The sequence below is a fragment of the Atractosteus spatula genome, chromosome 7 (genome assembly GCF_055471065.1).
Source record: "Atractosteus spatula isolate fAtrSpa1 chromosome 7, fAtrSpa1.hap1, whole genome shotgun sequence".
NCBI classification, from domain to species: domain Eukaryota; kingdom Metazoa; phylum Chordata; class Actinopteri; order Semionotiformes; family Lepisosteidae; genus Atractosteus; species Atractosteus spatula.
In genome coordinates this window covers 42,547,016-42,569,378 of record NC_142712.1, presented here as the reverse complement: position 1 = coordinate 42,569,378, position 22,363 = coordinate 42,547,016, and the positions used below count along the sequence as shown (strand labels likewise).

Below are 22,363 nucleotides of genomic sequence, written 5' to 3'. Positions count from 1 at the left end.
ACCAATCAGTACAGTTATTTAGTCAAGTTATTAAATGACTTAACATATTCCCCATCTGAAAAAAAAAAAGAACATTACCCTGGATTGCTTACACCAGCCACTGAATTATTCAGAGAACAACCAAAACTTTTCAATCCAACATTTAAACTGCAGGTTAAAGTATTTTGTAGAGGTGGGATGATGCCACATCACATTTAAAAAAAACATCATAACACACAAGGGCCTATCACCACCATTTAATATTGCCAAAGTAAACAGTAAGCCTGTACAAATTCAAATTGACAGAATGAGTCAAATCAAAAGGAATGCACTTGGAACAAAAAGGTGGAACATGCTACAGTTAACAATGGCACTGGTTATTGAGGAATTGTACAAGATCAAGGCATGCTGTTGGCCCAGAAACCATTACAATGTAAAATTCATACAAAATTGTTAAAAAAAACATCATGATTACTCAGTATATTCCAAGCTGAAATTCATTTTAAGTTAAAACACTCCACTGCGACACTACTGCACAGCACTCCATAATACAGCATTTTAGGTTTACTCCCCCATTTTTAAAATACGATTCTTAAAATTTGTTACAGTTTATGGAGATGTATTTTAACATGGTGTTCTATTAAATTGAAGGCAGCACATCTATGATACTGGAGTGAAAGTTTTACAAATATGCAGTCCTCACATTGCTAGGAAATACAAAGTTGAAAATTAAACAGTGGGAAGTATTGATTTCAATGCCCTGGAAAATGGTAAAAAAAGGTTTAAAATATCAAACAGTGAATACTAAGTAATCCATGCAATTTTAATAAGGCAGAAGAGAAGCCTCATGACAGAGCTGCAACATTTCTTAATGCATACGGTTAAGTTGTAATGTAGAAATCAGTCCAAACCATTTTTAAAATCTCATGAGCACTTAAAACTTTGCCTGAAAATGCAACTCTAATGAAATGTGGACAAGACTCAAAAACATAAAAACAGTTAGTAGCAAGTGGTCCCTTTTGGCAGAGTAAAACTATCTCACCATCAGTGTTCGTTCTCAACATCAGAATCAATTAATGTTTTTTCCTCAACAGTCCGAAATTAACAACGCTGCCTAGGTGAACGGTGTGCTTATTCTCATTATAAACTACTTCCCACACATTAAGTGGACAGAAACATGCAAAGAGCATCCAGAACATCCAAAGTTGCTCCAAGGAGGTTTAAACAAGATTATTCATTACCCACAAATACACTGTGCTGCTACAGAAGAGCTTCCAATACTTTACAGGGGACTTATGGCACAAAATGATCTAATTCATTTGGTGAATCAATGGCACAAGATGCCAAAGGGATGATCACATTTCTTAAGTGAGCAGATGAACAGTGATGAAAGTGCACAGACACTGGAATGGACTTGATAAATGAACTAATCATGTAGTGTTAACAGTGCAAGAGGACATGGCATCTAGAAGGAACAGTTGAAATTATGAACAAGTGAAGGCTAATTGGAACAGTGGTCTGAATATATATATATATAAAACCTAGCGAATGCTGTTTAAAAAATTATTTTCTAACAGTCTACAATATGGTTTGAACCAAATCTCACAGGAGAAAATCCATTTTGGTCACTGTGCATAGGAAAGTGGTTCTCTCTGGCTCAACACTGCAAGTTTAAATGGGCAAAATAAGCCATTTGAACGGAGATTTCTACAACTCCGCTCAAAGGATAGACTTCTTTAAATACTCTCCATCCCTTTGCTAACTACACAGCTAAACTCCTTAGGAAATGTGTCACTTTTTATCCTCGTGTTTTGAAGGAGAAAAAAAACTGTGTGGAATGGTGAAGTCCCGAAGTTCAGAGGAAGATAACATTTTATTTACAGTTTATTCCAATCTGCTTTAACCTCAAATGTTAAGAGTTAAAATAAATCCAAAATGCAGAATTTGGCATTTAAGAATACAAGGATTCTGCATGCAGCATGTCAGTTTCCATTTGGTCCTTCTGTGAGCCTGCAGCTGTCCTTTGCAGATAAAAACAGTGATCATTCTTCAATTTACATGCTTCACTCTGAAGAAACTGTAAATAAAAACAAAAGACAGTTCAATTACAGAGAAAAGGGCAGATAGTCAATAATGCATACTTTGTATTAGCAGTGAAAACAGAATTCCTTTTACACTCTAAATGGAACATTTAAGTTTCAGGTGAGAGCTTTATCATCTTTAAAGGAAAAGGGCAAAACAGGGGAATTTCAAATAGTCCTGTTCGGAACAGCTGTGTGGGAATTGCTAACCATATTTTCGTATCTTGACTTAATCAGATCCTCAACCCAAAATGACTGGGGAACAACTGCACAATTCCATCTTAAGGCTCCGCTGCAAATGCATTTTCAGGCCTGAGCTTTCCAAGTTTCGGGAAGACGGACTGCAGTTTCTGAACTCTTATAATTAGATAATCAGACTTCTTGTCCTTGGTTTCAGATAAGGGTATTTCCGTGTATAAGTGTGTATTAATGAACAGCATGCTTAAGCAGCCAACAAATTCCAACCTGTAAGATGTGTCGGCAGTCTCAGTAGAGACCACACTCTTTCAGGTTGTTTTTGATGATGACATCCGTCACTGCGTCAAACACAAACTGCACATTTTTCGTATCCGTGGCGCAGGTGAAGTGTGTGTAAATCTCCTTGGTGTCCTTCCGTCTGTTGAGATCTTCAAACTGGCACTGAATGTACGCTGCAGCTTCTTCGTACGTGTTGGAACCTGAAAAGAAGTGGAAAGTAAGGTGAGGCAACCGCCACACCTGAAAACACGACAACTGACACCACGTACACACACACAAACACAAGATTCTTCACTCCCCAGCCGTCTGAGCTTCACATTTTCACTGTTCTGGAAGGTTACTTTAAAATTACAGATACTAGGTGCTTTTTCTCTATACTTTTGTACTTCAAATTTAAATATATTATGCAGGATTTGTCTTCCTTTGATTATTCATCTTTTCTGGAAGCCTTTTTCTCATCTGGAAACAGAACAGAAATAAGTCCAGGAAGGATTAACACAAGTACTTTTGCAGTCTAAATATAACTAAGATGGGAGGCTTGGCACAGAACCACCAGCTTCCTATATCAGCATGGTAGGAAAGACTGAAGATTCTCATCTCAGAGTCAGAAAGCACATCATTTAAATGCAGCTCTGAATAAACGCCTCAGGGTATGGAAGATTATACAAAACAGACTGTGCCATTAACCGCATAGTATGTTTTTTAGGATGATCAACAGCTCATAGAACCAAAATAAAATTAGCAGTAAAATAAGTCAAGAGCAGGATGCAATTTAATGAGTTTAAAGATGAACGCTGTTGAGAATCGCACTGTCCTGCCTTCTGAAATCAAATGAACATTCCTGCACTCAGTAAGAGACTGCCTACATTTGCTAACTGTGGCACATAGTGGAGAACTAAGACTGTAGATTTTTTACATAAAGAGTGCATTATATATGTGTACAACAGCACATTATTACGAAGGATCACGTGGTAAATATTAGTGCTAGACGCATTACAGCATTGAAACAACTGATAAACCAGAACGCAATACCAGGCAGGAAGACGACTGGTAATTAACCAAAGCAAATTGAACTTCAACATTCTACACACTGCTCAAAAATAGTAATGAGGCAGCAAAGAATAAGTCATTCACCCTTTAGAACAGAAAATGACTACAGCTTTATGTAATTCAAAATCCCAGGAAAACAGAACATCTCAATTTAGCGTACATGATGCTTTCAGGCTCACAAATACAACAAGCTCATTAGAATTTAATTTCCACACCTGAATGACAAAAGCTTTTATAACCTTTCCACTTAAGCTTTCCCATTATATAATCATTTTTTGTTTTCACTGTGAAATTTGACCACTCCGACAACTGCTCATGTAATTAAACTAATAACCCCCAGAGACCACACGCTATGATCGGTGCAGCTCAGGGCTTGTGTTGTCCCCTCACTTCACAGGCATGCTGATTTATCCCTGCAAGATATAGCCTCGACGGAGCAGCAGTCCGGCCAACCTGGAAACAGTCAATATTGACTTGACAATGAATGGACGTGCAGAAGAGTGAGGTTTATACCCTGGGCATAGAAGCGCTGTAGTGAAATTGCACAATTCCACCAGTTTAGAATTCACTCATTTCTATGTAACAACCCGCAGATAATTAATGATGTAATGAATTAACGTTAATGATCACGGGACTTAATCACACCCACCTGAATACTCAGGGTAACAGATGGTGAGGGGGCTCCTCTTGATCTTCTCCTCAAACAGGTCTTTCTTGTTGAGGAACAGGATAATAGATGTGTCCGTGAACCACTTATTGTTGCAAATACTGTCAAACAGCTTCATGCTCTCATGCATGCGGTTCTGAAAGAAGCACAAATCACAATAAGGCACTACAAAAAAGAAGGAATATTCAAGATAGGCATGTCCACAGGTTACAAATAAGGAAAAATAAAGCCTACTTAATCAGTTCCTTACCGACTATCTTCATTGAATTAAAATCTCCATACTGGTAAACGATTTAAAGAGCCTTCACATTCACAAGATTTCACCTGGTTTTGATTTGCTAGATTGTTGAACATCAAGCAACAAACAAATCAACCTATGGACTTCTACTTTCAAGACAGCTTTCAGAAAGCAATGTTAAAAATCTGAAAACAAATGCAGAGCTGTTGAACTGTGTAGTTAAATATTGGAAGTATAGAAGAAGCTACCCAGCCATATTGTTGAAACTAGTTTCCTTCAAGAAACAGCTTGATGTCTTCTTGGTGTAAATAAGCTATTAACCACAAAAAGGGACAGAAGGGTTACAGGAGTCTTCTCTTGTTTGTAAGCTTTCATATGAGAACCCCTTTTCACATTTTTGCAATCCTTCTCACCATCTCTTCATCCTCTGCGAGAACGAGGTCATAGTCGCTGAGCGCCACACAAAATATTATGGCTGTAACACCTTCAAAGCAGTGAATCCACTTCTTTCGCTCTGATCGCTGACCACCCACATCAAACATCCTGAGAAAAGAACAAGACACCATTCCACTAAATGCTGCACGTGTATCTAATAAAAAGAACCTGAACAGGCATTAAAGGGGTGGGCATTAAATAAGATGCATTTGTAATTAAAAAAGCACCAAAAGAACAAAACTATTTTACTTCATTCTTATACAACTTGTCTTTTCCAAACTATTACCTTAAAATGTCAGATTTTTCTAAGTCACAGGCAAGCTCAAGCTCAGAGCTTTAGCAGTTATTACCTCTGACATGTATGCACAATTTTTTAAGATCATAATGCCAAAAGTGTTTCACTTAAATCAACACTGAGGAAAGCATAACAGCATAAGAACGTGCAGTGGAAAGCGATTTTAAACTAATACCAAGATATTCAGTTCTAGCCTAACAACCACATACATTCTGCCTTAAATCCTAGGGAATGTCCTCAAGGCACTGCTTTCGTCTGTTTAAACTCATGTCCTAGACCAATTCTAAATATTTACTTTAAACACAAAACAAACCCATTTTGTTTATCCTTTTGAGAGATGCATGCTTCACACCTATTCCATCCACTACGGAACACAGAACACTAGCAGAAACCCTGGGCTGGTAATCAAGGCATATTGGGGGAACCATGGGGACAAAGTAAAAGGTTTTTCACAACTTATTTGCTCTTCAATATTCAGATCTGCTGTAGTGTGACGCTTCCTGTCGCTAACATTCCTTTACAAACGACACTGTGGCTTTCTCTTTAAGATCAGGGCATTCGAGAGGTTAGCTGTGCTGGATGCACAAGAACACAAGGCATTAATCAAGGCACTGCCAAGGTTCTGTGGACGGCATGTTCTGTTTTTAACTCCTTAACTGAAGACGTTTTCTTAGCGTTTGTTCTACTATGTGCCTGCTGGTGTCGCACCAAAGCTGGGACAGTTGTTGCCATCACAGCATTTTTCAGCCCTGGTTTAGTCAGGAGAAAAATTGCATGAACATTTAATCAAGGCATTAAATTCCTTTCTCTCCTCGGTGTCCTAAGGCTTAATCCATAATAACCTCTACTCACCTCAAAGAGAATTCATTCTGAAAATACCTATTACAGGGCATCAGGATCAGTCCTTTCAATTTACAAAGACTAAAAGGCCCCGATATTTTGAATATTTCATTACCCTCATACAAAATATGACTCAATTACTCACTTGAAATAGAGGTCCTTGAAGGTGAAGTGAGTCTCCACTATGCCGGTGGTCTTCACCCGGGTACGGAGCACATCTTGCTGTGTTGGGATGTAGTTTGGCTGCGATATCCTGTCCAGGTCATTGAGGTAACTGCAAGTGTGGCCAACATGACTGGGTAAGACTTGAACCCTTGATTCTTTCATGAGATAAAAACTGCCCCAGTGTAAATTACAAGCCAAGAAAGGTCCAGCTCAAATGTTATTACACCAAGGGACATGAAAATGAAAGCACTTTTGCAAAATCATTAATGAACACAATCTAGTTAACGTAATAACATAATATAATGAATTTCATGAACAGGTGAAGAGATATTGGAAAGCCTGAGCTAGATTAAGCATCTCAGTGATAAAACCGGGAAACCTTTAGTAAGTGAAAGGGAAATAACTGTTGTATTAAAATTTTACCCATGCGCTCATTACAAGCCCTGGGTCAGCAAGAAAGATGTAAATTGCATTACATAGCAGCACAGAAGAGGAACTAAATCACTTAAAACTGCTAAGGCCAAACAGGAATTCATCAATTATACTTAAAAGAAACAAAAATCCTTTATGTAGATATTTTACAAAATTCTTCCAGCAAGTACTCAAGTCCAGGATTGTACCTGCTTACAGAAGCTTTCTAGCCATATTGCTAAAAGGTACACCCAGGCTTCCTTTAAGAAGTGGTTGGCTTGAAACTTGAAATACTTCCTAGCAACTAAATGGCCATATCTCATTTCTGTTACTAAGAAAAGCCAGTGGTGTACATTAAGGAGAAAAATTGCTGAGGTCAAGTTTACATACATCAGATAAGTACTATTTTTCTGAAATCTCCAATTTTCTGGTAAGGCTAACCACACTGAACTTGCACACTTCTGATTCAATTTTCCTGACTTAAAAAAAAAGAAATACCCTTTGACAGCAATATATGAGAAATAAAGGAACAAAAGGGCAGTTCAGTTCACAGTCTTAAACAATAAGGATAAATATGAACTAGAAGCTCTATAAAGGAAGGTGTTTTTATCCTTTAACTTTAAAGTTCCCTTTGGACACAAGGTCCTAAAGCATGTTTCAAAAACTCTAGATTTTTGCAAGTGTCCCACTGTTCATTGTGAATACATTTTTGCAAGCAGTAGGGCAGCATTAGTTCCAAACATTTTGCTGTATAGGAGGGAGAGCTTGTAATCAATTTAAAAAAATTAAAGCTAAAAAAGTTCTGTGCAACCTAAATTTAGAAATTATGCCAAAATTATACATCACAAACCAGCACAAAAAACATTGGAACTTCTACAATTTCACACTCAGCATTTTGCCCACATGGCAGAGAAGAACCAGATGCTTACTGCCTCACCCTGATATGCCACATGGAGAGCATCCCCTGCAAGCGCCAAGCTCTGAGCCTCAAAACTGCACCGTTTAGAACAGGCTATACAGGACACTGCTCTCAACTTGCCAGCTGCCAAGGTCAAATATTAACTGCAAGCTGCTTAGAGACGATCACTGCCTGAACAAGTCAAGACTGAGGAAGCAGTGGTTCAGCAACTATGATGTGAGAAACTCCCCTCCTACCCCCTGTCACATACTTCGCCAATAGGGACAATACCGCTCGGAGAGAACGGTGTAAATTAACAATGTTAATGAAGCCCACGGACAAAGGAGAGGATCTCTTACTATGAGGCAGAGTCATTGAGCTGATATTCTCTGGATCTGCTGAAACAGGTCTGGACACCACCATCCTTCCATAGTCTCCTGATCACACCAGCCAGCTCCGCAGTCATTATCCCCTCCTCCGCTGTTCCTGCCAGCACAAACAACTGACGGGCATCGTCCTGAAATAAACATACAATGTTTACATACAAAGCTTCTCTCCTTGTCCGTGTGTCTGTGTGCCTCATGGAGAGCAAGTTTCTTCCTAATGCAAGAAATTGTATATGGCTTATGTGCTTCAGCCACAGATAACAGGGGTTAACTGTGCGTTAGAAAAGGAACAAGTAATAGGTTTATTCCATGCTGAAAAAAACAAAAGAGAAAACAACGTTTCAGCTGTGGAGCCTTCTTCAGGTGTCGCACCACACCTGAAGAAGGCTCCACGGCCGAAACGTGTTTTCTCTCTTCTTTTTTTCAGCATGGAGTAAACCTATCACTTGTTCCTTTGCAGCCTACGCATGCTGACGCAGCTACCCACCTGAACTATTAGAAAAGGAAAAGCAGTAACCTCCCCAGAGAATTCACAAAAATATGCATTTACAGTAAAAACATGTAAGCAAAGAAACCTCACCTAAATAAACCAAAACATCTTAGCATGGGTTTAATGTATGACCAGAACACAGCACACTCCACTAGATCAAACACCAAGAAGCCAAAGCCTACAGCAGTTCAATAAAAGGGAGTGCTGAAAGCCCAAACTGAGCAGCAGGTCAAGAGTAGAAAAAGGTCCTGATGGCACGTCCCTGTGCCTCCTCAAAACAGAAGTTAAGAAAAACAAAAAAGCTTTGCTTTCAAATTTATTCTTTAGAAAACAGTGAAGACCTGGTCACATTAGTTCTAAGTCTGGGCTCTTTTAGACTAAAAACCGCCGATTCTGAAAACAAAAATCAGCATTTGTTCAGAAACGTATACAAAACCATGAAAACAGTCTAATTCTACAATGGAAAGTGCTGAAAACCTCACTTTCAGATAAATAGCTGCATCTGGTGCGATTCTAATTAAGAATTCAAAAGCTCTGCTGTCAACACAAAATAAGAATAAACTCATACTTCCATGCATTTAAATGGCTACTCAGTCTTCCGAAAACAAGCCCGGTACACTAAAAACAGTTTTGTACAGAATCAGAAATACAAAAGATTAGATTGTACCCAGTGAATGTAAAGCCATTCAACAATACTGCATAGCTAATTGGACGCAATATTTTCAGAACACAATACTAGCACTTGGATGAAAACTACACAACCTACATGGCCCAAGAGATTTTTCTCTGTTCCCTGCAAGGAAAGAAAGGCTCATAAGCATGCATATCACAATTTGAGATGAATAAAATATCACACTGCAGCCTGACCCAGATCAAAGGGGCTGAAAAGGCAGCTTTTCAGAGTTTCTCTTTATTCACTGATCTGAAGAAAGTGCCTCTGCTCAGCAGGCATAGTGTATAGAAAGGATAGCACAAACTGGCAGACCTGTCCAGCTTTCATTCAAGTAAGCCTTCCAGTGGCAAAATGTAAACAAAGCCTGCTGGTCCCCACGGACTCCTTCCTCATCTGATTGTAAGGCCCACATCTGCAAAGGCTGTGCAGAGTGAGGAAGAGCTGGACTAGTACCAGTTCAGATTCCCAGAGTACATATGCAGAACACACCAGGCCTTTGAAAAGTACATATTAAACTAAGATGTATCCCAGCTAGAAAACAAGGCATGTGGCAACGACTAGGAACATCTAATTTTTTTTATCAAATGGCTCAGAAACTACTATTAGGCACCATTAAATGTATTATTTATATTTTGAACCTGAAAATTACCAGGTGCATAAATTGACCCCCCCTCCCCTTGTAGCCCAAGCTCCAGGAGCAAGTGTCTCTTCAAGCACTTCCCCCCTCACTCTACTAGAAGTCATCTACTTCCGTTACTGCAATGACCAATGCCTTCTGAGCTAGAAAATCCCCTGGGATTTTCCCCTCTGTTTTTAGTTCTTCTGCCTACCATGGCAGGAATGCTTGAGATTTCATATCCACCAGTTTGTAACATGTAAACGCATTAAGATCTAACTGAGCAGAAGCAATCCTAACATTTCTCTTTTCATATGCAATTCACTTTGTGTGTGTTAATTTGTGAACCATGGGAAGATTTTAAATATCTTCCCTTCCATTTTAAATCACTCTACTACTCATTACCAGAAATATCTGCCCCTTTGCCATCATGACATACAGGCCATGAATGTTGTTGTACAGTACAACCTGCACTGATATGCTCAACACATCAACCACCAAACTGCAATTAGTTACGTCATGCTGAGTCTTATTAACTCATTAAGATGGAATAGTCCTCATCACCACACTTACCGCTCTAGCAGGGTCTCCGAAGTCGATCTTTAGCCTCCCCATGGCTCTGATTATGGCAATGATAGACTGGATGGTGTTGCTGTACACAACCACTTTGTATTGCTTGCACTCCTCCTCCGAATAACCATCCTCGTGAATAATTCTGAGGAACAGAGTTATGATGAGCAAGCCACATTGTCACAACATTATATCTTTATTACTGTCTTCCCTGAGGAAACTGGGAGATGTGCGGACATGTTCTTTAAGAACACTTAACTCACCCAGGTCTTTTTAAAACAGTGACACTACCACAGGATGTTTAGCTTTTAAGAATTTTTTAGGAGAGGCAGAATACTTTAACAAGACTGTGTTTGGACAGTTTTACAGTGCATTCAAACTATATGCATATTTACACAATATAAAGCTTTTAGTTAATTAACTTACTTCATCTGCTTTACTATTGTGCTTTTCCCAGACTCTCCAGCTCCTGTAAACAAGAAAAAAAAGTCAATCTTGGAAGAAACAGGTTTTAATGGAAATACAACAGTCACATGAAAAGTGTTTGAGTTGCCATTCTGTCTTTTATACCAAATACACCAATAGTCACATCCTGAAGAACCACACCAATCCAAGAAGGGACCTGGATGCTGCCAAGGAACGTTTTGAACTCAAGCAGCACCAACATCCATATTCTCTTCAAATTAAGCGAAGGTTATGCTGAAGAACAGCAGCAAAAAAAAGTCGTTTCTAGACATGTTTGTCCAAGTGCCTCATTATCAACCTGCCTCATGCCAGTACAACCATACTCAGATCAGCACTTTAAGGTCACAGGCTCACTTTTGGCAAGTTCACCTAAAGGTGCCACATTGCCTAAAAGCTAAATAAACACTGAACAAAAATAGAGGTTTTATTTCAAAACAAACCAAACTGCTCAACTTCATTTTCTTTTTTTTCTCTTAAAAGGAAAAATCTTTTTGCAGCAAGGAAAAAAGTGGACATCCTACTGTAAATATACCGTAAAACTCAAATGTTTATTTGAAAGTTTGCTTCATTCTATCAAGATGACTTTTTTCTAAAGTAAAAAAAACAGATGGCAGCACATCCAGGTCAGCATATAGACTTGACAGATGTGCGCCATTAGAGTTTTTCCAAAGCTGAAGTGTTTTTTGGGTGGGTGAGGGATTGGGTCTGCACTCCGTCAGCAGATTGTGCCTCAGCTGTCCCTCTTTCAAGAGCATATTTCATCATGCGCACCCAAGGACATGAAAACAAATCGGAAAATAGACCTATGGCTCAATCTTAGAACGTGCTGCAGTAAATGTAAAAAAACATAACCATTGAAAAAATACAGACTGCAAGGTGATGGCTGTACCTTTGGCATCAAGGGACTTTACAATAAAACAAAAGAGGGGTATATACAAATAAAGTAAATTAAACAAATCTTCTCGTCAGCTTATACTTTAAAAAGTAATACAGACTGGGAGATCATTCCATTCATTGTCAAAACAGTGTAAAACCTGAAGCAGACAAGTCACAGCATTTACTTTGCTATACTGTACATTTCAATTTGATTTTAAAAGCATATACACCTGTACCGTTGATATTAAAATCAGTTTTCCATTCTCATGGAATAGACTACTGCACACATAGGTCTGCGGTGAGATGCCCAGAAAAGTCCCCTGACATCCCCAGCAAGATGCTTCAGGTCTGACTGCACTACGGCAGCAAAGTACCAAACCCTCAGGTGAGCTTCTGACAGCAGAGGGACAGATTCATCCCACTACCTTGCCAAGGATCAATTAGTCCCCCCGTTTCCAAAACAAATCCAATTGTCAATGTTATCAGTGTTACACACTTCAATCAACAAATCAATACTCTGTGTTAAACCAATTAAGTTGTGCTTGCCTTTATACTTTTGGTGGATATTCCGTGATACTTTAGGCATAAATGTTGCTTTCTTGCCCAGAGCCCTAGTACAAAATACTTTAAAGAGCAGAATTTGTTAGAAATAATGGCTCAAAGATGCTGCCAAGATGACTGATCAATGTTATTGAAGATGCAAGAGGACACCCCAGGGCAGCTCATGCAGGCCCTGATGCCATGAACTATGAATGTCTATACAAAGCGGAACGAATAACAAAAGGAACTTTTTAGCATTTACTGACAGTATGTGTGTTAGTGCTTCTGAGGTACCTGATTTATGTACTGAGCCACTGTCACAGATCCAGTACAGCAACAGTCCAGTTCAAAAATGACAAAGCCAAAAAGAAATGCAACATTTTCTGGAATGAGAATACTATAGTTATAGCTTATGTACTTTCACAAAAAGTTGTAAATTTGTTTTAAGCCCTCTGACCAGCAATACAGCTTGAGCAGTGAGGCATTGCAACTTGCCAATCACACAAAAGCTCGTGAGATCCACTTTTACCCAATGAGGTCTAGGTGGAACAATGCCTGATCAGGTCCTTTAAAAAGGCCTTAATTCAAAGCTTATGGCACTGCAAGAAAAAGGCCACATTTAGTCAGTTGTCTGTGCATTCTATAATGCCTGGAATGCCACCAGGAGCAAAGGAGAGAGCACTCTATTTTTCCTAGATCTATCACAAAAGACTCCCAGAGTCAAACATTCATGGCCACAAAAATGATTTCAACATTCTGTACAATTTGAAGGCAAATGCTACAATTCACAAACCACATACGGCTTAAGCAAACTGAAAATATGCAAATACAGTAAAACCTTGCTTAACACAGGGGATGTATTCCAGAGAAACTTGCTGTGTGGAATCAATGCTAGCAGAGGCAATTACAGCATTGGTTCAATGGTGAGGTTCCCAGGAGTGCCATTTCTAGCATTTGAGCAAAGTAGGAAGGCTTCACTGGGTTATTGTTAGCTGCAGTGCTGATATTTTGACCACAGAATGTAATTAACAATCCATTTTAGATAGGAGGAAATTTATTTCTGAATAGTTACAGTAGAAATACATCAAATTTGGCTTTGGCTCTGATTAAACATTCAGTCAAAGCTTATGTAGATTAACACAAGCTCTGACAAAGTCCGCCTTCACTTCAACTTCACTACAGTGGGAGACTGATGGGGGGGACCTACATCTGCCAGAATGTGCCAGGTTTTGGCTCACAGGAATATTAACAGGCAAGATCACAATAGACGTCTGCATGTAGAGAAGCAGGAGATGGATTAGAGGAGGCTCAGGCTGCACTGTAAACATACACATCCTGCCACTCTCGCTGGTTGACTATACCTCCCAGTGCATACGCTCAGCCTGGCATGGCCTGTCTCAATATTAGACATTCTGCTTTTTTACAGGTATATTTGGTGTAAATTAAGTGCCAGGACAAAGTACTAGAGCAAGCCAGCGCTAAATGAATTATTATAGTACCACAAGACACTTACACACAGCGATACCACACATGGGACTCAGATTCTTCTTCACTTGGATAGGAAGCTTTCACAGAACCCCAAACAGGCAGAGAGAGGAAAAGACAGCTGAGAAACACGAGGTTTAAACGTGGGTACAGGTAGAGTACTACCCAAATGAAATAAAAATGAGAAAATAACGAGATGAGGTCCTAATTTGGTCTATAGAGTATGGTCAAGTTCATGTCATCCACCTCCCAGACCTATGCAGATTAGGGTTGACTGGCTGTTCTAAACTATTCCTTTACCATGTGGGAAGGGAGGGATTTTTCCACAGTACAGCCTATGACTGCCGAACAACGGAAACCAAACTGCGAGCTGGATGGGGTGAAAGGCCTCCTTTTATCTTATTGTTCCAATGTGTTTAATTAGCCATTACCACACTCTCCATGCCAAAAGGCTGATACAGTGGGAGCACCACCGCAGTGGATTCTCTAAGTGATAGAAACAGGAGGACAATAAAGTTCAAGCACAAAAGCAAAGCTGTTATGGCAATTTAAGACCAAAAAGGCTGAGGGGCACTGCTGCTTCAAGTGACACAACAAGATCAAACATGAAAGCCATTACTGCAGCAGGGGCCTGGAAATTCACCAGCTGGTTCAAACACTTGAAGTGTTTCACACCGGTTGTCCCAGAGCAGAGTGTACCAAAGAAGGTTCTTGTTCTGCCACTTCCTAACCAGAAATGAAAAACGTAATGAGAAAATGCCTAGAAACCACTATTTTAAATGTGCAAGCTTATGTTATCAGTTTATAGAATAAAGTATCTATATTTCCACATTAAAACACCATGATCCTTACCACGAATACTTGCTTTGGAAGAAAAATGCACAATCAGGAACATAGGATTAACCACAAACACTACAGCTTTTGTTCTACTGTTTCCCACACACTCCCTTCAATCAGGGAGAGAAAAAGATCAAGGTCTACTTCAAGAGCTTTCTACCGCAAAGGCTGTGAAGGAAGGAAAAGAGTCAATAAGGATAAATAAGCTCTTCTTCTAAGAGTTGGAGCTGACATTCCGTCTTAAAAAAACTGCTCACATAAGTATTAAAACAATTCTAAGACGTGAAAGACACAAACATCATGCTACTCAGATTTACAGCACATCGCTTGCTGATAAGACTGACAATCTGGGAGTCTCGAAAAAAGATCAAATACAATGACCACCCCTTCTTTCTTCAGAAACCCTGAAGCAGTATGTGAAGGGGTTATTATTAGAGCCAGCTGTTTGGAACAGCACAGCCACAATAATGGAATCAGCGACCATGCACATATTAATGCTGATGGAGCTGGCTGTCTCAAGGGTCTAGTGCTAGCCCTTTGTGGCTTGGCTAACAGTTGAATTCATTCGAAAAACAAAACTAAATCCCCAATAGACTAGGGGCATAAGCGGCAAGTGGCTAAACTCGGAGGTTCTATAGATGTGGTCTTCTGTAGTTTTATTATGGAAAATGTACGGGGATCAATCTTTTAGAAATGTCAAGTATATTTCTTTTTTGAGGAATATAAAATTACATTCGCATCCACTCGTGTAGAATAATCCTTTTGGTATTTGATCACCCCCCTAGCTCACTTAATTGTATGTGCCATGCATGTGATGGCATGAATGGAAAAGTACCACCTCATTCTGTCAGCTCAGTTTAACTAATAATTCCTGTTTTTTACACTACTCTTACTTTATACAGTAAGTGGGAGAACAAACATCCTTTCAAGCAAAACTGAATTTTTTATTTTATTCCCAAATGGCTACCTCAGAATCCCCTGTAGCGCTGAAAGACAGTGGCCCCATGGCTCAGAAAAGCAGCGCTCCAAAGAACACAATGGGCAGAACAGTGCAGCTGCTCCAGTGTGAGAACTGCTGTCGTCAGGGGCGGATTAGAGAACACAAAGAGAGGAACCAGGCATCCAGGATTGTAGGAGACATGGAGACAATACAATTAGTCTACTGACAAAAAATCTAAATAGGAAACTTGTAACCAAGAAAAACAGATGATGGGTTCAAGCCTTTTGGAATCAAGTCCCTCACCAGTTTGAACTGTACTAGGGTTTTGCCAAGAGTATTTTGCTGTTAACAACTGAATAAATCCTTTGGCATGTATGAGAAACCCAAGATTACATATACGTTTCAGTCATGACTTCCCAAATCTATTTTAGGTAAAACAAAACAGCAAGTACTGAGGTTTCCAGCTATGCAAAGTTTTGTGGCTTGCAAGATCTGCTTTTTTATCTAAATGAAACCCCATCCTATGGCTGACACTAACCCATAGTGTAGCAGCATCTGGAGCTCAGGTTCTCAGCCAGCTGCTTTCAGAATACTGCCAGCAGGGCAAGTAGATGCTAGAGGTTTTAAAGCATGCAGCATCTCTACAACAGGGCATGCCCAAATCAAAGACATCACGTAATTAACCTTTTTGGAACCTCCATCATTCAAGTTTAAAACGCTCATCAGAATAAACCTTCTTTGGAAATGGTGTTTTTTATTGGAATGGTCTATTTCAACTTCTTCCCCACAATTCCTGACAGAAGACCTTCACTCTTCCAGTCTTTAATATTCAAAATATAGTTCAGTGACTCAAATTCAGTATTCTCTGCAATCAGAAGAAGGCAGATGAAGTTCAATGAGCACTACCTAGCACAAAGTGGTGTTTTAGATTGGGAGAGCATTGATGCTGTCTCATCTGCAAACTTGCCTACAGAGTTTATGTAACTTGAATTAATGCCCATCACCTTCACTTTATTTGTGCTTATAATACTTTCTTCCTGAAATAAAACCCAAGGGGGGTTTAATGATGCAATACAATTGTGTTGTAATAAAAGGTTCACTCTGAGGTTCAATATTTAAGACTTGCATGCCTGTAAGCTTTATACGAGGCATGGACATTATGAGGTTTTCCAAAGCTCCAAATTGTGACATACTGGCTATTTAAGCACAGTACTCAGGAAAGGAAACAGATCAGACAATGCACTGCTTGAAACATTAACACTTGCACTCAAAAGAAAAATGTTTGCATACTGGATGATTTGTGCAGACTAATGCTGCACTAAAACTAACACCATTTTAGCTTCCAGCAGACTTCTACTGAAATTGACATTTCTGTTCTACTACACAGATCACTATCACCGTTTCACCAGAAAGGTCCCTGTGAACTATCTTCAAAATCACAGCAAAGCAAAATTCAGTCAGCACATACCTGTATCTATAAAAGTAAATCCAAGGATTACATCAGGTATGGGTTTTTATACACAAACGATGGCAAGGAAGGGTCAACATCACTGGGTTTCCCCAAAAGGAACCTTTACAACAGCCCTATAGCAAGCCATAAGTTCATGAATCCTCTAAATCTCACCTGCCACATCTTCTGTATTCCCAATTACAATTTACTTTGTTGTTAGAAAAAAAGAATTCTACCAAGACTGCACCCAGGACTGAGCAATCTCCTGCACAATGTCATCCCTTTGGCCCCGTTTGTAGACTTGATAGAGTCCGATATGTACATACACAGCAACCACATTTCTCTTTGGCAGTCTGAAGACTCATATAGGACAGGACTTTTGTTACCCAGCATTTCTTTGCTCTATAGCGCTTGGTTTAACTATAAATTTTAAAATGGCTTCTTTTTCATTCCTTGAGTTGCATTAAACTACTATGGGATCCACCACTTGTCATTAATGGCCACACTGTAGAGAGAGTGGACTCCCAAGTTTCTTATCATAAGAAAGAAGTTTTCTTATCATACCACTCACTGAAGCAGGAAGTTACCACCAGCCTCATCATGAAGAAAGCCCATCAAAAGTTGTACTCCCTCTGAGTCCATCAGGAAGCAATAACACTTCTATAGAACTGTGATTTCGAGTGTGGTCACCTTCTCGATAACAGTGTGGTACAACAATACAACTGTCCAGGAGAGGAAAAGCTGGAAAGAGTCATGCACACAGCCTCCAAGATCACTGAACGCGATTTTCCCTCTGCTGCCTCTATTTACGACAGCCGCATCAAACGGAAAGCTTAGAAGATGCCCACAGACCCCTTCCATCCTGCCAACTCCTTTTGTAAACTTCTCCCTTCGGGGAGAATACGTTCCAAAGCATCAAATGTAATAGTGCTCGCTTCTGAAATAGCACCTATTTAGACGTAAGGTACCTTAATATATTGTATGTATAAGTGTGTTTTTTTTTTTGCTTTTACCCAACCTTCACTAGAGAAAAATACAATCAGCTTTGCTGACATGGCAATAAAGTACTGAATTGAAGAAAGACTGGATGGGACACAACAGCATACGCTACTGAAAGACTGCAAACCGCTACTTTCTCATCTGTCCTCTTGTACTGGTAACAGGAAAAGTACAGTCTCTTGCACCACAAGCATGGTAAAAGCCCAGAGAGCAATCAGGAAAGGACCACCAGAAGCTTGCAGCAACAGCCTGCTGAGAGCGGAGAGTGCCAGACAGGCAGCTCATGCATGATGCAGAGGGAACAAGTCTCCAGCTCCAGCAGATCTTTCATGACCATTAGGAAGAAAGCCACCAAGCGCTTTCAAAAGTACAGGGATTAAGCAATTTAAAACTAATTAAGTCTCTTACATTAGCTTTCGCTGATCTTTGTAGGTAATGTGCTAGAAAGGCCTAACTTGATAAAATACCAAAAAGCAATGAAAGGAGGGGAAATAGTTATCTTAATTTATTTCCCCCCCTCTTTTCTATATAATAACTACTGTAAGGCTGCAGAACAGAGGTCTAGACATGTTTTGTTACACTTCGACAACATATCTAGAGTGCCTTATACTCCTATAAGCCCAGGTACAGTACACTAGGGAGAAAGTATTATGAATCAGAATGTATTTTTACTGCAGAGGACTGTTTCCAAAGACTACACACTTCAGTGTCTACAGGCGTTCTGTATTGCAGGTCTCCGAGTGTCAAAATTCAAAGTTTTCCATAAAGCTTTGATCTAATCTGAGAAGCTGCCAATGCCACAGGTTCTCCCGATACAGCAGCCATGCAAATGCAGTATACTGTATCTGTTTGCACTGGCACCAGGCCTGAAATAAAACAAATTAGAGCACACTGAAAGACGCTCTATCAGCTAGCATGACCACAAAGTGGAATGTTAATGACATCATAGGACACAGAGACCACTGGTGGTTCGACAATTCCCCTCAGCTTGACACTCACGTAACAGTAATAATGGTTGAATGTTTTCCAAGGCTTTATCAGAAAGCTGCTCCTTCTGGGAGTCTGACAGCTCTGCAGAACAGCATCAGGGGAACAACACAAGAGCTGAGTCCACTTTAAAGAGCTTGAGTGAAATGCTCAACTACCAGGACAGCCATATCCCCCTAAGCCTGCATTTTAATAATTAACAGAAGCGGATTGGGTGATCTAGTAACTTCATTTTATCTTTTAATCCAGAAGAGGTTCTGAAGCCTATTAAAGTCACACTACTGTTGCTTTATAGTGCCTGTCAAGCTGTGGGCAGTTGGGTGTCCTAAAAAAAACTGGGTTTCGCTTCCCAACAGCTGTACAAACGCCGGGTAAAGTGCTTACAGAGCGAAGGCAAATTGATTTACTGTCAACAACGCCGGCTGTGTGAACTGAATATAAAAGCATGGCTCTCCCATCTACTGTAGTTTCACTCCATCTTTTTTTCTAAGTCTCAGTTTTCTGTTTGTGTTATTTCGTTGTGTGGGGCAGTAAAGAAACGTATGGTCAATAAGCAGCACCAGAGACTTGGACCTCTTCCCCGTGCCGAGGAATGTTTTAAAGCCCAGTTCGCTATGAAGACGGAAGGCTTTCATTACCGTCCTGAGTTCACATTCCACCACACCACGAGTCTCACAGACCTGGAACTGCCTCTGAAACTCGCTGAGGGGATAACTCGCTAGACTGTCTTACCGTGATCAAAAGTTCAAACAATGACCGAGCAAACACGTTCTGATTTGAAATCACATACAAGACAGAGCATCTTAAATGACCAGCTATTGCGCATTACGCTCTCCGGGCAGTTAAAAACAAGCCTCGTTTTATAAAATATGGAAAATCAGTTTCTATATTTTCTGGATGCTAGTGACATTCAAAGGACAGTCTGAACAGAGTTTGGCAAGAAGACATTTAAATGTCACGACAGAGGAGGCAGGGTGGACCGCAGGGGTCAGCGCGGACACGGTCACTCGGCAGACCTGTGCCGCCCGTGAAACATTTTCTCCAACTTTTCTCTAACCCTCCGTTCCCAGCGCTGCTCCGCGGAAGCAGATGAGAGACAACGGAGCACTCTTCCACAAGCACAAGTTCAGATAACAGCCCCGAGATCGGCAACGGAGACCGAGCGGGGACGCGATCTGTCCGAGACAGAGACGAGCGATCACGGCCACCGATTCCCCCTGCCCGGGTTTCCAAGACCGGTCATTCGGAGACGGGCTTACCCAGCAGGAGCAACTTCACCTCCCGGGCGGCCTTCTCCCCGTCCTCCCGCAAGTTGCGGTCGATCATCTTGCTCCTCTCCACCGCGGCTTTGTCCTCGGCGCTGAGCGTGCACCCCATCTCCGTAGCCCCAGATTCCCAAGACCCCAAAAAATTAGCGAGTGACGGGGGAGGGGGGTGGGAAAACACTCTCTCCCAAGACAACGGCTGAGGGATTGCCGGGCTTGGACAGAAAAAAGATTAATGAAGAGCAGTCGGAGGGTGGGGTGGGGGGTAAAAAGGCGTTGGTCACCGACTCTCTCACATGGGAAAGCAAGCAGCGAATGTTACAAAACCGAGATGAAAACAGACGAACACCCTAATGACGGTAACTCGAGTCCCGAAATAAAATAACGGGCAAAATTAAAGGCCTGATCCCGTGATGTCCTCGCATACCTTCAGTGTTTCGCCGAGAAGCAGGCGTTGCCCTCTCCAATGCTTTCACACGCTGAGCATTGGCTAAAAAGAAAAAAAACTCAAAAACAAAATCGGAAAATAAAATGCAGCCCTCCCGATAACACGAGAAACTAACAGCGTTATAGTATCTTCCTTCTGATTAAAAAACAGTAATCCATCGGTGTCTCACACTTTTCTCCCTTATTAAATTAATGTTTTAAATTACTGGTGTGGCTGTCTCGCGCCGTTTCCGTTGCTCGTCGGGGAGAGAGAGAGAGGAAAAAAAATCAAATTGTATGCAAATGAGGGCAGTCACTGCACGGGAAGCGGAAATGAGCGAGCGGGGCGCAGGGGTGATGGGAAATGTAGTTTGTAGGGATATGCCAATAGTCGCTGAAAACCGCACAATATTCTAAAAAAAAAAAATGTACATTCCTCGGAAAACGTCTTAATCTTAATTAAGAAAGTCATTCAAAAATTTTAGATTAAAAAAATCACAAAGCTGCCTCATACCAATTAAGTTAATCTTCAATCGTTTGCCTAATTTAGGTATTGCAGTGAATTTATAAAGAAGTGTTGCAAAAGCAGGGTTAGCACAACACCAGTAGACGATTTGGAAAGTATACTGCGGTAGAAAATTACTCTTATCATATACCTAGTCTTTTAATACACTACGGATTTCTGATATTAACTTTTTATGAAATACCTTCTTTTACTGCGCCACCGTTTAAAAGCAAGACATTTCCTTCCCATTTCAGAGGAAATCTTAAAATGCTGGACAAAAATTTAAAAAAATCCTTTATTTCTTCTGTATTTCTTTTGTCTGGTTTCTGATTTCCTATAATTCTCCTTGGGGCGATGCTAAAATGCTTAACGCACGTTGAAAATGACATGGTTGGATTTGTCTCTGCTTTCTTTAAATCATTTTCATCTTAATTTTTCCCCCCCCACTTTTAACACAATACTCTGCTCCTATGATTACTACTGCCGCCAACACTAATACCATAATAGTGTTAGTCGATTCTACATTTGTTTAAACGTATCAATGAACACTTTTCGTCTTCTTGTTCCTGCGACTCTGTATTCTGCCAGAATCCCTCGGTGCGAATTCGTCTGAAGTACTGGAGCGCCGTCTTGTGGACCGACGGAGAAAGCGCAGAGGAGCTCTCGGGCCAGTGATTAAATATAGCATGAGTGTACTGATCAGATACACTCATACACACACACAAAACCATTCTGACCGTATATTATCAGCTTGTTGTTAACAGTTACTCTTAACGTGCCTATACCCGTTTATCTACTGTTAATATTTTTAACTTCCTGCATTTTACCTAGTTTTCCCTCTATGCGCGTCATGAATGTTCTGCAGAAGATCGTGGGATACTTTAATAAACGTATACTCTTTGGTGTGCTCTTTCCTCTTCCTGATCAAACACCCCGCACTGCCCTATGTCAATCTGGACCTGTGCTTCCTCTGAACCGCATCCCTCCGCACATATCCAATGAAACCACGCCACTCCTCCCGCCTTGCAGTTTTTATAGGTGCGTCTTAATGAGCATTCAGTTAAGTCTCGTAGCCGGGGGCAGCGGAATAGTTAGTGACCAATTAAAGCAATGCATTAAGAAATTGAATGGTCTGGAATGTAATCCCAGAGTCCCCTTTGTTACTGCACTAACGACATATACTCCTTGTTTTAGAACAAGGGTCTCACAGTCATTTCCTGGAGGGTCTTCTGGATTACAGAGTTGGTCCAATTAATTAATTAGCCGCGTAATTGTCATACCTTTAACCAAGGTCCGAGGTGAAATATAGCTAACTGT

At 40.4% G+C, this 22,363-nt stretch overlaps 1 protein-coding gene across 1 annotated transcript; it reads right to left on the bottom strand.

The window, feature by feature from the left end:
* Positions 1-221: 221 nt before the first annotated feature.
* Positions 222-20,834, bottom strand: gnai3 (guanine nucleotide binding protein (G protein), alpha inhibiting activity polypeptide 3). Its single transcript, XM_088920295.1, has 9 exons — positions 20,110-20,834; positions 10,698-10,740; positions 10,275-10,416; positions 7,896-8,053; positions 6,208-6,336; positions 4,906-5,035; positions 4,237-4,390; positions 2,526-2,737; positions 222-2,056 (listed from the first exon to the last, which is right to left on the bottom strand). The coding sequence occupies exons 1-8, from the start codon at positions 20,225-20,227 to the stop codon at positions 2,547-2,549; spliced, it is 1,065 nt and encodes a 354-aa protein (XP_088776421.1). The 5' UTR covers positions 20,228-20,834; the 3' UTR covers positions 222-2,056; positions 2,526-2,546.
* Positions 20,835-22,363: the final 1,529 nt, after the last annotated feature.